This window comes from Penicillium bovifimosum (assembly GCF_028826915.1).
Source record: "Penicillium bovifimosum strain IBT 22155 chromosome Unknown utg000001l_segment0_segment0, whole genome shotgun sequence".
In the NCBI taxonomy this organism is placed as follows: domain Eukaryota; kingdom Fungi; phylum Ascomycota; class Eurotiomycetes; order Eurotiales; family Aspergillaceae; genus Penicillium; species Penicillium bovifimosum.
In genome coordinates, this window is record NW_026622710.1 from 507000 (window position 1) to 519266 (window position 12267).

General features: G+C 46.7%; 4 protein-coding genes across 4 annotated transcripts; 1 reads left to right on the top strand and 3 right to left on the bottom strand.

The window, feature by feature from the left end:
- Window positions 1-1150: 1150 nt before the first annotated feature.
- N7515_000201 (retropepsin-like aspartic protease) lies at window positions 1151-1877 on the bottom strand (the record flags this gene model as incomplete). The annotated part of the gene is given in 2 exon segments (XM_056660945.1): window positions 1151-1251; window positions 1262-1877. The coding sequence occupies 2 exon segments, from the start codon at window positions 1875-1877 to the stop codon at window positions 1151-1153; spliced, it is 717 nt and encodes a 238-aa protein (XP_056526111.1).
- Window positions 1878-1981: 104 nt separating this feature from the next.
- On the bottom strand, window positions 1982-3400 carry N7515_000202 (zinc finger CCHC domain-containing protein; the record flags this gene model as incomplete). Its single annotated transcript, XM_056660946.1, has 1 exon — window positions 1982-3400. One exon carries the CDS (start codon window positions 3398-3400, stop codon window positions 1982-1984), a length of 1419 nt encoding a protein of 472 aa, XP_056526112.1.
- Window positions 3401-5077: 1677 nt separating this feature from the next.
- N7515_000203 (uncharacterized protein) lies at window positions 5078-5914 on the top strand (the record flags this gene model as incomplete). Its single annotated transcript, XM_056660947.1, has 1 exon — window positions 5078-5914. The coding sequence occupies one exon, from the start codon at window positions 5078-5080 to the stop codon at window positions 5912-5914; it is 837 nt and encodes a 278-aa protein (XP_056526113.1).
- Window positions 5915-9326: 3412 nt separating this feature from the next.
- Window positions 9327-11028, bottom strand: N7515_000204 (uncharacterized protein; the record flags this gene model as incomplete). The annotated part of the gene is made up of 4 exons (XM_056660948.1): window positions 9327-9416; window positions 9475-10132; window positions 10189-10205; window positions 10258-11028. 4 exons carry the CDS (start codon window positions 11026-11028, stop codon window positions 9327-9329), a joined length of 1536 nt encoding a protein of 511 aa, XP_056526114.1.
- Window positions 11029-12267: the final 1239 nt, after the last annotated feature.

Here is a 12267-nt window from a genome sequence, read left to right on the forward strand (position 1 = left end):
GAGTAAAAGGCGACAGGGTGCCAGAAATCGTCCTCTTCGTAGTACTGCGTTAGGACTGCACCCAGCACTCCGTCAGATGCGTCAGTTTCTACTCGGGTAAGGCGCTGATTATCGTAATGTCGTAGAATTGGTGCCGAGAGGAGCGCGTTCTTCAGTTCCTGGAACGCTCCTTCACAATTGTCATCCCAGTCCCACGGGGTGTCTTTCCGGGTTAGACGGTGTAGTGGTTTGGATATCTTGCTGTAGTTCCGTATAAACCGCCGGTAAAAATTGCAAAAGCCAAGAAATGACTGGATCCCTCTTACTGTATCAGGAGACGTCCATTCTTCAATAATGCGGATCTTCTCGGGGTACACGGAAATCCCATCAGTGCTGACGATGAAGCCTAGGAACTTCGTCTGTTGGACTGAAAATTCGCACTTCTTGATTCCCACTTGCAATCCAGCTGCCCGGAGTCGACGGAGAACCTCCCTGACATGCCGACGATAGTCCTCTTCGTTCTCGCTGTAGATCAAGACATCGTCCACAAAGGCGATCGCGTATTCATCCATGCATTCCCTCAGAACGTCGTTCATAAAACGCTGGAACGTAGCGGGTCCATTGGTTAAACCGAAAGGCAGAACTTTGTACTTGAAGGATCCATATCGAGTCCGAAATGTCGTCAGATCTTCAGCATCAGGCGTCATGCGGATACGGTGGAACCCTTGTTGCATGTCCACCTTTGTGAAGAATTTAGCCTTGCTAGTTCGCTGCAGAACCTCATCAATCAGAGGCAATGGATAGCAATCCTTCTTGGTAAGCGCGTTCAGTCTCCGATAGTCAACGCAGAAACGTAGTCCACCTCCTGGTTTCCTAGCCATCAGGATCGGCGAGGCATATGGTGCTGAGCTGGGAACGATAAACCCTTTATCGAGGTTCGCTAGAATATACTTCTTAGCTTCCTGGAGCTCCTGCGTAGACAGTTTGTAGAGAGGGCAGTAACCAGGCTGAGCTTCTGCCTCCAAAACGATGTCATGATCGACTCCCTTTCTGTGCGGCGGAAGTTCATCTGATTTTCTCTTCAGGAAGACGTCGGCCAAATCATGGTATTCAGCCGGTAGCACTCGAAGGATTTCATCCATCTCCGGGTCATCAGATACGCTGCTGCTCTTCACTTCAAGGATGCTATCGATCTCACTAAGAGACGTTGCAAAGACTTCCGTTTTTGAATCTGACAGAGACCTCGTTTCGAGTCTCTGGTATCCGCTGGCACTAATCATACTTATGTCAAGTGTGCCGGATAATTCTGGAGATTTTGTTCCGTCGAGGTTTCGTTGCATTTTCTCAATATCCTTTGCCCGCCATTGTCCCTTCTGATGAAGCCGTGGGGATGGGAAGCGTCCTCCGTTCCGATCTAGGTAGGGATCAATGCTCTGCTCCAGGAATTTGTCACGACGATCCGCATCCTTCTGGTGAGTGAGGTTTCGGGGATTCTTTAGGATCGTGAGGGGTGTCGGAAGTGCTATTTTACTAGCCACTTCTTCAAACAGGGACACTTCGTGGGGCCAAATCATTCGGCGACGACGACAGTCAAGCAAAACGTCATGCTCTGAGAACCATAGCCTTCCAATGATCATATCGTGCTTCCCAAGGTCCGCCACCAGCATTGGAATTTGCTGTTGGATATGTCCATCGATTCCCATGGAAAGGATCACTGCATGGGTGATGGGCCGAGAAGGCTTTCCATCAAGCCCATTTACGGGGCATTCTCTGTCCAGTCGCTGGGTCCTAAGGCCATGCTGTCCAAGCAACTCCACTAGGGCTGAGTTGATAAAAATTGATCCGTCTGCCCCAGTATCACCAAGTGCTGAGATCGAAAAGGAACGTCCATTCAACATAAGCTCTGTTTTAAAAACTAAACTATCGTGGGGACTTCCAAGTAATTTCTGCAGATTCAAAGCAAAAAGTGATACCTTCATTCCGCCTAGGAGGGAGACTTCGCCTAGGCACGAGCTTTTCCCGAGTTGTCAACCGCGGGATCCTCGAGAGCTGTCAAATTGACGACGGGCTGGGTTGTAGCGACAGTAGGAGCGGCAGTGGGCTTCGACGTGTTTTTGGGACAGTCGCGCGTCATATGACCATGCTCTTTGCAGCCAAAGCATCTCCCTTCTTTCATGAGGGTCGCACGTTCCGTGGCAGACATGGGGACATAGGTCGACGATGTGGGGTTTTCTGTCTTAACCTTCGTGTTCGATGACGATGATCCCACCCCAGTTGAAGAGGAGACTGGATTCGATCGTCCTCGGCCGGTCGCGGTGGTGGTCTTGCTCTGTTGGGCGAGGGCGATCGCATGAGAGCGTCGGATACACCTATCTTTGAACGTCTCGAAACTGACTTCATCCTCGCAGGAGTCCCCCAGCATCTGGCTTTGCAACAACGGGGGTAGCTTTTCGTACAGGTCAACCTTGCGGTTATCGACATGGATATTTGCCTCGTTTGCGAGCTCCATAAAATCCGCAAGGAAGCTAGTAAACTGGTCACGAGGCTTCATTGTGAGCCGCTGATACTTGGCACGTGCTTCTGCCGCATGGTTTGGGTTTGAAAACACGGTCTTCATATGCGCGAGGATATCTCCGTAGTCTTTATACGGGTCGGGCGATTCCTCGTTCAGACGGGGAGCCATGTGACGAAACGCTTGTCCCTCGGCACGGCTCTGCACGTACTGGATACGGGCGTTCGCGTCGGGGAAATGGTCTGCATTCCCTGTGAGCTTCCTCTTGATGCCCGTCATCCAGGATTCGTAACGGATGTCAACTCCGTCGCTAAGCATGGGTGCGTCTGGCAGACGCGTTGTCTTCTTGACCGCCTCCACAATCGGTGCGCGGGTTTGCAGATCACAGAACTTGATGGCCATCTCATGCAGCTTGGTAATAGCGGCATCCTTCTCTTCCGTAGCTGCGGCTGCTCGAGAGACCGCTTTCTCCAGGTCAGCTCGCGCGTTGTTTCTCTCTTCTCTTGCTCGTTGGTAGCGAGCCATCGCCTCGTCTCGCTCACGAATGATTTTTCCTTCCTGATTGCGGGGCTTGTCCTGGAGTTCAGAGTTGAGTCTTTCAAGTTCGTAGAACTTCTGCTCCAGTTCCTTGTAGACCGCGGTCAATTTGTCATATCGGTCCTTGAGATCAATCTTCAGGAGCTGTTTGGTAACCGTCGGCGAGTCCAGTTGGAGGTTGATCAATCTGGTTCCCTTGAACGTGATCTGGGGTGCAAATCCTCCGCCAGTATCGTCATCATTGTCGGCGAGAGGATCAGGAGCGGTTTCGTGGGAAGGGCCGGAGTCAGGATTCGGGGGTGTCTGGGGTTCGTCATCGGGGTTGCTCACTCGCTGCTGTCTGCTGTGCTTATCAGCCTTAGGAGGAGCCATTCTGATTCGTCAACACAGTCGGCACTGTGGGTCTTCGGTTCGGGAAATCGTCGGATTCGGGTTCGGAAGTCTTGGCTGTATGGTGCCAAGGAACGTGGGGTGAAGACGAGCTGAGACCAATCACAATGATGGTCTGTACAGCGTTGCTTCAGTGAGGGTTGTGATGACCTTTAGTTTTATATTATGAGCCAAATCTTTGATGGAAAGAGTGCTGTGATCCAAAAAACTAAAGGTGAAGAGAGAAAGAGAAAGAAAGAAAGCAACTATCTGAGAGGAGCCTTTATGCTCCTCAGGTACGTGCCTCAGGCACGAACAAACAATCACCTCCTCTATCACATGACCCTTGTCCTTTGTCCTAGATCTCATAGCACGTGACAGTACGACCTCGACTAAAATATCAGCCCCGCAAAATCGCAACTCTCCACCTAGGCTTAGACCGTCACAGTGCGCCCCGTACGATGTACCTAAAAAGCTGGATCCGAACCGAGGAGGGACTGCTTGCCCACAGGGGCGAGGCGGCCAGCCGCCTATTCAGTAGTAAGAATATAATAACGTATTTCACCACCGAGCTGGCTACTCCAAAACACATAGTAAAAGTGGCAAATTACAACACAGTAACTTAACAACGGTGGCCTATACGGACTTATTCTTGTTGCATAGCGTCTTTTAGGTCATGACAAGCACCTATAGGGAGTTTGAGGAAAATCCAAGGCTTCATGCTTGCGTGACATATATATTGAAGAGGGGAACGCTCAAGGCTGTGTGCTCTGAGGCACACGAGTCGATTCAGGAGATACCGGCCAGCATAGACATCGGACCAGAGGTAGCAAAGAGGTTGGGCGCCTGCGCACAAGCAGTCAAATATGAGATGTGTAGGAGTGTGTATGTCAACTAAAACTATCTCGCGACTATATCTTCAGCACAAAATTGCTGATGTAAGGAACGCTCACGTGAAAACCAAAGGAGTGGACAGGGGAAGCATGCCTGTAGGGTTAGGTCACACCTTCCCACTACAATATCTGGGGTCATGGAACGCTAATTTTTGATACCACCATAATATCGACTTTTAATATCTTTGAAATTGATACAGAGTGTCAAAATGTCACGTGTGACAGGTTTGCTTTCTATTATTACTTTTGTTGTTTGCTTCTCAAGGTGCATTGAACTAGACGGAGGGATGAGAACACATGACGTGAGGATCTAGGTGAAGGCCCCATCTCTCACTTCCCTTCTTCCTCTTTCTCCTTCTCTCTCTGCCTTCAATATTCTAGTTCAAATGCACTCTTCTATCTTTGAGGACCTGGCATCATCGTAACATAATATTGAAGACCCTCTCTACAAAGGCCTGTAGAAGCGAATCGGCATCTTGCTCCAACTGCCTTTATGAGGTCCTTACTGTAAGGTACACTCTTGGACTGGAGATCTTCCTTTTGAACGGATAGTCGGGTGAAGCCTTAGACACAAGTCTCTGTATGCGAGAGATCTGACTACTCCGGGGTTAGTAGTAGGCTGAGCGCGAGAGGCTGCTAACACCCTTCTTTTTCCCTTTCCTGACTGTTTCTCTTTTCTCTCTCTCTCCTCATCGTTTCATCACCTCAGGCATAAGGTTCAAGTGCAATCATCAATCTTGCTCCCTTCTCATCTCTTTTACCCTCGATCCATCTCCCACCCATCCAAATGGATCAAATGCGAGATCAGATTCGCAGCGAACTCAGCGCAGAATTTGCTGCCACCGTCGACAACCTTCGCGGCGAACTCAGCGTTGAATTTGCTGCCATCGTCGACGACCTTCGCGGCGAAATTCAAAGCCTTCAACAGGCTCATCAGCAATCCAAGCTAGTTCAACCTAGCTCATCCTCCACCAAACGCCCGAAACCGTCACTTCCGGATCCCGAGAAATTCACCGGTTCAGCTATCAAGTACGATACGTGGGACGCCGCTATCCGTGCAAAACTCGCTATCGACGGACCAGCCACCGGAGACGAAACAGCCCATTTTTACTACGTCTACCTCAACCTCTCCGCCTCAGTCCAGGCCATGGTTCTTCCACAACTCGCAACCGCACGTAAAAACGAGACTCACAATTTCAACACTATCCTCGACCAACTCCGCCGCGTGTACGATAATCCAAAGAAGATTCAAGAAGCAGAGGATCGTCTTCTTTCCGTTAAGCAGGTCGCCGATGAATCCCTCGCCGCTTACATCGCTAAATTCGAGCGACTCCTCTACGAAGCTCAGGGTCAGGAATGGCCGGATGTCACAAAGATCTCAGCTTTCCGGAAAGGTCTTCAATCTTCAATCCGCAACCGCCTCTCCCAACAGCTTAATCTTCCGCGTACCTACACCGAGTTTCTCAGGGTTGTCCAACAGCTTGCCGGTTACTCCTTCTCACACACCACTTCTTCAACCACGCCAGCCAACACTAACAATGGTGATCGAATGGATATCGGCAGTGTCCAGATCGGAGGAGTTAATCCTATGCTAGTGGCCCTTGAAGCTAGTGACTCGGATTGATTGATTCCACGATCTAAAGGGACTAGATCGTTTCTTGCAAGGGGGTAATGTCACAATGTCACGTGTGACAGGTTTGCTTTCTATTATTACTTTTGTTGTTTGCTTCTCAAGGTGCATTGAACTAGACGGAGGGATGAGAACACATGACGTGAGGATCTAGGTGAAGGCCCCATCTCTCACTTCCCTTCTTCCTCTTTCTCCTTCTCTCTCTGTCTTCAATATTCTAGTTCAAATGCACTCTTCTATCTTTGAGGAATTGGCATCATCGTAACACAGAGCGCTAGTTATTCTTATCAATTGCTATCGTGATAACAAGGAGACAAAATAAACCTGTTACGATGAAGCTCTTTCGAAAACAGAAGTATTCGATTCACTTGAATAAAGAAAACAACAAGACTGGAGAAGAGAAGAGAGAAGGAAGAAAAACAAAAGGAGAGAAGAGAAAAGATATACTACGCTTCCCCTCCTCTCACGTGGCAAAGTCCACTTCCACTTCCAGTTCCAGTCCATGTGACTTGATGTGTCACAAAACCCATGGTTGTTGAGATATAAAATCGCATTTACTATGGGTTTTGGGGGTAGTCAGCTCGGTGGGTTGGCCAGCTCGGTAGTGAAATACGTTAATAAAAATTTAATTAATATTTGCTTATAGTGGATAATTCTCGTCCATGGCACGAAAACATGTCCGAACGTCGCCCTCGCCAGACGAGACGTGACCAAGGTTCTCGGCTATTTCCGTCACGTGAGGATGGGGGCTTTGCATTTCTCACACAGGGGTTCCCGCCATCCTTCCGACAACAACAGGACAAATTTCTGGCCCGCCAACACTGGTTTATAAATAAATTTAGTATCAATAGATTCAGCTCAGAAAACTGCAGAAGACATGGAAGCCGGATTTTTTAGATTTTGTGCTGGTTGGCGAGTTGTCGTGGAATCTCGAGAAATGTCGAGAATTTTTCCTGACTGACTTCAGTAAACATGCTTAAAATCCCGATTCACTGTATGTAGCCACTGTGTTCCCGCCTCAGACGTCCCCCTAAAAAAGATGATTCAACATCCTCGAAGAGGCAGGCGGTGGAACGCAGAGGCCACGGCCTTTTTTGTGGGGGGCCAGAGGGAACTGAGGTAAGTCGAATCTGCATCGCAGTAGCCTTTGAGGTTCAGTTCGTTTCCCCGACAATCGTAGTGTAGTCCTAGGAGGGAGTACTTTTCAGGTACTTCCATATTTTCTTCAGTATATTGAAGTGTTTCTTGTCAGGATTACTCAGGAATCTTGAGCAGTATATGACCACATATGTCATGTCTGTTCTAGTTTCTAGTACCAATTTTAGTGACATGCACTGACCTGTCACCAAGCTGGACGGAGGAGGCCTAGCACCATTGGATTGAGGTTAACCATGGGAGTTGCGGGCGGAGGCGCGTGCGCCCCGTACGATGTACATAAAAAGCTGGATTCGAACCGAGGAGGGACTGGTTGCCCACAGGGGCAACGCGGCCAACCGCCTAACCAGTGTAAGAATAATAAATAAATAATAGTTTGTGGAGTTATTGTATCCCATTAGAACGGCTTCTTTTCATGGTTCGAGTTTTGGTTTGTATTTGTTATTATTGCTTCGCTAACCCTCTGCAATTATGATAATATGCAAGTGATCCCCATGTTTCGATATTTCGATGAATGGTTTTCTTATATGCTTCATATGGTGTTTTATGACTTAACGCTTTGTGTGGTGTTGTATTGTATAGGTATGTACGTAGTAGCAAGCTGATTTTAAGGCTTCTCCCCACAGGCAGTCTGGGACATTCGAGCAGCTCAATAAGGTACTTTATTCATCAAAGTCACGTTCGTCCTTTCGATCAGACCATTTGGTTCTTTTATATATATTGGGCTGAGTCCATCTGTGTCCAATCCCGTATTTGACTAAAGCCATTTTCAACTTTTTGTATATGCATTCTTTGTCATTATCAGTAAAGCACTCTTTAATATGTCCATTGATATTGTTTTCAATTTTAGTTTTCAATTTCAGCTTTCAATTTCTCCAAGCAGCCATAGGCCTCTTCTTTTCTGCGGAGTAGGAATATACATATGAATCGAAACCTTTTGTCAAGGAATGTGATGTAATAAGCATTCTTATCATACAGTCCCTGCGCAGAAGTTTCTGTGGTATCGGCCCCACACCCGCGTTTTTGGGACGCGTGCCCACCAACTCACCCTCTTCAATGTGAAGGAAAGACGGAGGACTTGGGATAGACGGGACCCGCCGAGACCCTTTCAAGATCTCTCAGCTTTCAATGGTTTCGATCTACTACGTCATGGGATCTTGTGACAGATATCCGCGAAGATCCGTCAGATCGCCTCCACGTTTTGGAACCATGGAATCCCGAATAAGTGTATCCTCCTATCTTGCCACTGATGTGAGCGCCGGGGATAAAGACCCCAGACTAGTGGGATATTTCTGAATCTCTTCGAGATTTAGTTTCTGTATTACTAGGCAATAAACTGATGACAAGTTTATCACTTCCTTTGATCATTTGGTATATTCTATTCTGGTCATTCGATAACTATCCTGATCGTTCACTCTCACGTGAAAACCCCCATTGTCCTCACAGCCATGGGAGTTCTCCAAGAATCAGTCTCTGTTCTCTTGTCGAAATCTATCACAGGTCTTCTTCTTCTGTACATCTATCTCTTCTTACCTAGTTGACAGGTCTTCTGTCCTGTACACAGTCTCCCTTCACAGAATGTACCAAGAGATATCAGAAGGAAGAGATGGACTTGTCATCAGATTACTGTCTAGTGATTACAGAAACTGAATCTTGAGATTCAGTAATATCAGTACGATGGCGTCAGTTTCCTTGGAAGCTGCCCTTAAACATACATTTTTCCAGTAATTTGTTGACGCTCAAGAGACTGACTCCCAATTCAAGAATGTTTGTTATAAACATCCTTGATGAAGAATTGCATGCTTGTATTTGTTGTGTGTTACGCCCAGTTACGAATGGAAGATCATCGACCAATGTAGTGGCATTAAAGGAAGCAACTAAGCATGAGGAGAGAAGAGAGGAAGGAAAACATCTCCGCAAGGACGTGCTGATATCTTGTCCGATAAGCAGCACGTGCTCTTCCCATATCCTGACATGTCCGTCTCCCTCAAGTCACATGCCTCATAGCCCCAAGTCCTCCACGACCTGTAACATTGTGGCATAAATTTTGCCTTCGTATTTTGCATTTAGATCTTTCGCTTCACCCCAACTTTTGAACTTGTTAAGATCCTATAACGTGGATCCTTGTTGTTTGGGCATCCCGGATGTTCGGGCAGGAACTTCAAAACATCAACTTTTCTACATTTTTTAATCGCGAATTAAACAACCAGAACACCATGAATTTCACTACACTAAGTTTTGGAGCATTTCCTCATCGAATGCCCTTTATGACCACACGCAGAACAGGTGATTTGCCGGCGCATAGGGGGTAAAACAGGGAGTGTAGGCTCAAGGTCGGGTTCTGGAGCGGGTTGAGGATCAGATATATATCTCACACTTGGACCTTCCCCGCCACCAACATCAGTCGGAGGAGCCGGGTTCGCCGTTATACTGCCTTTGTGAACTAACTGCTTATTTGATAATGACTTCTTTTTGTTCTGCTTTCTATTCGCGTCCAGTGAACGCTCGAGTTTATCCCTCAAGCAGACAACCCCATGAACCAGCTTGACTGCCATATTGTGATACTGTTGAAGATCAGCTTTTGTAGGCGAATTGATCTTATCAGCAGCTGAACTCAGACCAGAATCGATCCGAGCTTTGCGTTTTGCTAACTGCTTAGCCGTCCGAGGTACACCGGTCGAGATATTGCTACCTGATGTCGAACCTTGCGAAACTGGTCGATCCGGTAGACGCGGAGATTGAAGGCGCATAGTCAGCTTTGACAGCACCCGATCGGGGTCTAATGGCACTAAACCAGTAGCTGCGAAGGCACTTTTAACGATAGGCTCTTTGAATGCATCGTTACGAGCCTCTGGAAAGATCTGGAGGAAGTCGTTTTTCTCGATAGAATCGATGCCTAATCGGGTGTATTCCGCAACCCGGCCTCCGTAAGATCGCTTCAACACCGCAAAACAACCAACATCAAGAGGCTGTAAAAGATGAGAGGCATGCGGAGGCATGCGGATTGGAACAATGTCATTTTCCTGGCCAATTTTGTCGAATTCCGGGGTGAGATGACTGTTGTGGCCATCAAGGACCAAAAGACAATGTTTTCCTTTCCTCTGACTTTTCACTTGCGGAATGAAGTATCCTTGGAGCTAATCAACGCCAATTTCATTGCTCGTCCAGCCGTTTGGACTAACGTTAACAGTCCAATGTGTTGGAAGGTCACTAAGCCATCGTTCCATGATTCTTTTGCCTTTGAAGATAACGTATGGTGGGAGCGCTCGACCGGAGGCGCAAATTGTTTCAACGACAGTCACCCATTCGCGATTGCCAGGTTGCAAAACGCCCCTCCGACCGGTGTAGACTGACTGCGTAATGACCTTTGTGGTCGCACTCACTCCCATCGCAAACCCTGACTCGTCAAAGTTGTAGATGTCATCCGAAGTGATACCATATTGAGCAATCGTTTTTTCAACAAGCTTGAACCACTCAATAATGACATTTGGATCTTCCAGCACGGCGCGTTGATAGTCATATTTACGAGAGTATCGACTAGAAAGCAAAGGATGTCGTTTGATGAACTGTGTTGGCCAATTTTTGCTGACAGTCTGTGGTTGGGGGGGGGGGGGGGGGGGGGGGGGGTCATCTCCACGGTTTCGGAGTAGTAAATTGGCCATATCTCTCAACATGGCGATCGTAAGAGCAGCACCTCTATTGTCCATAGAGATTAACCAATCCTGAATTGTTTCCTCTTCGAGCTGGGTGAGTTTAAGGCGTGGTGACCTCGTCTCACACCAACTAGTCCTCCCTTTCAGCTGGGCTTGCAGCGTAGACCGCGGGACTTCAAAAAAGCGAGCAGCTGCGGAAACGGAGGTAGCCCGGCCATTTTTGATAGCCTTAATTGCTAGCAGGATTTTGCCTTCCTGATCAACTGATTTCTGAGCTTTTTTACCACGAATTGGTGGCATGGTGGGCGTTTGAAAATAGGATGTTTGTTTACGAGTGGAAAATTTGAGGTTCCTGCCCGAACAACGAGGATCCACGTTATCGTCGGTATGACATGACTAAACTAGTTAGTTGTCATAGTGGTCTTTTTGGTTAACGCCTGGACTTATGTTTATGTTAGGCAGGTGGTGTCTGGCCCACATGCCGTAACAAGCTGTATTATGAACAGCGTCTTCTCGTTTGTTTCGTTTTCTGAGGTTGAAGTCGTAAGAACGGAGGTGAGATCATCCTTTGTCAGGATGGCCTTGACACGATCGTGTATGTTGGGCTAAGTCTATGCTCAATCCCGTATTTGGTTAAAGTCATTTTGAACTTTTCGTTGACGTATTCTTTACCATTGTCGGTAAAGAACTCTCTGTTTGATACGTCCATTGGTATTGTTTTCAATTTGAGCTTTCAATTTCTCGAAGCAATCATAGGCCTGTCCCTTTCTGCGAAGTAGGGATATCCATATAAATCTAGACTTTTTGTGCAGGAATGTGATGTTATAAGCATTGTTATCATAGGTTGTAGGCAATGGCCCTCCTAGATCAGCATGTATTCTTTCAATCTTTTGGAATATTTTGGTATGTTGACTCGTTTTGTTTATATGCCTGTTGTTCTTTGCAAGCAGGCATACTTTGCAGTGCATAATCGAGTTCATGTATTTTTCTTTTGATAGATCAATATTGATAGTTTTTAGTATAGGTTTCAAAGGTTCATATGATATATGCCCTAGTCGTTCATGCCACATCTTGATGAAGTTGTTTTCCACCCATTTTGTCAATAGGATGTTTTTGTTTTTGTTTTTGTCTTTGTCTGGGATAAGCAGACTTGTTTTGTATAGATTGTCTTTCTTGAATGCATGTGATATGATAGTGTTTTCTCTGTGTATGATGGCGTGCTTTTCCATTGAAATTTGCCTTTATACCATTTTTCAGTAGTTTGTTAACACTCAAGAGATTGACCCCCAATTCTGGGATGCAGTAGACATCATTGATGAAGAATTTCATGTTTGAATTTGTTTTGACATAGATTTTGCCTTTGTATTTTGTTTTAGATCTTTTGCTTCGCCCCAACTAACGTTTGTGGGTTCATACGAATGGAAGAGTTTCAGATGGGAAATTGTATGAATTATAGCAGCAGTATCAAGTATAAAATCAAACTTATTAAACATTAAATCTCTCGAACGCATTGACCAATTCAAATACATTCTCACTTCC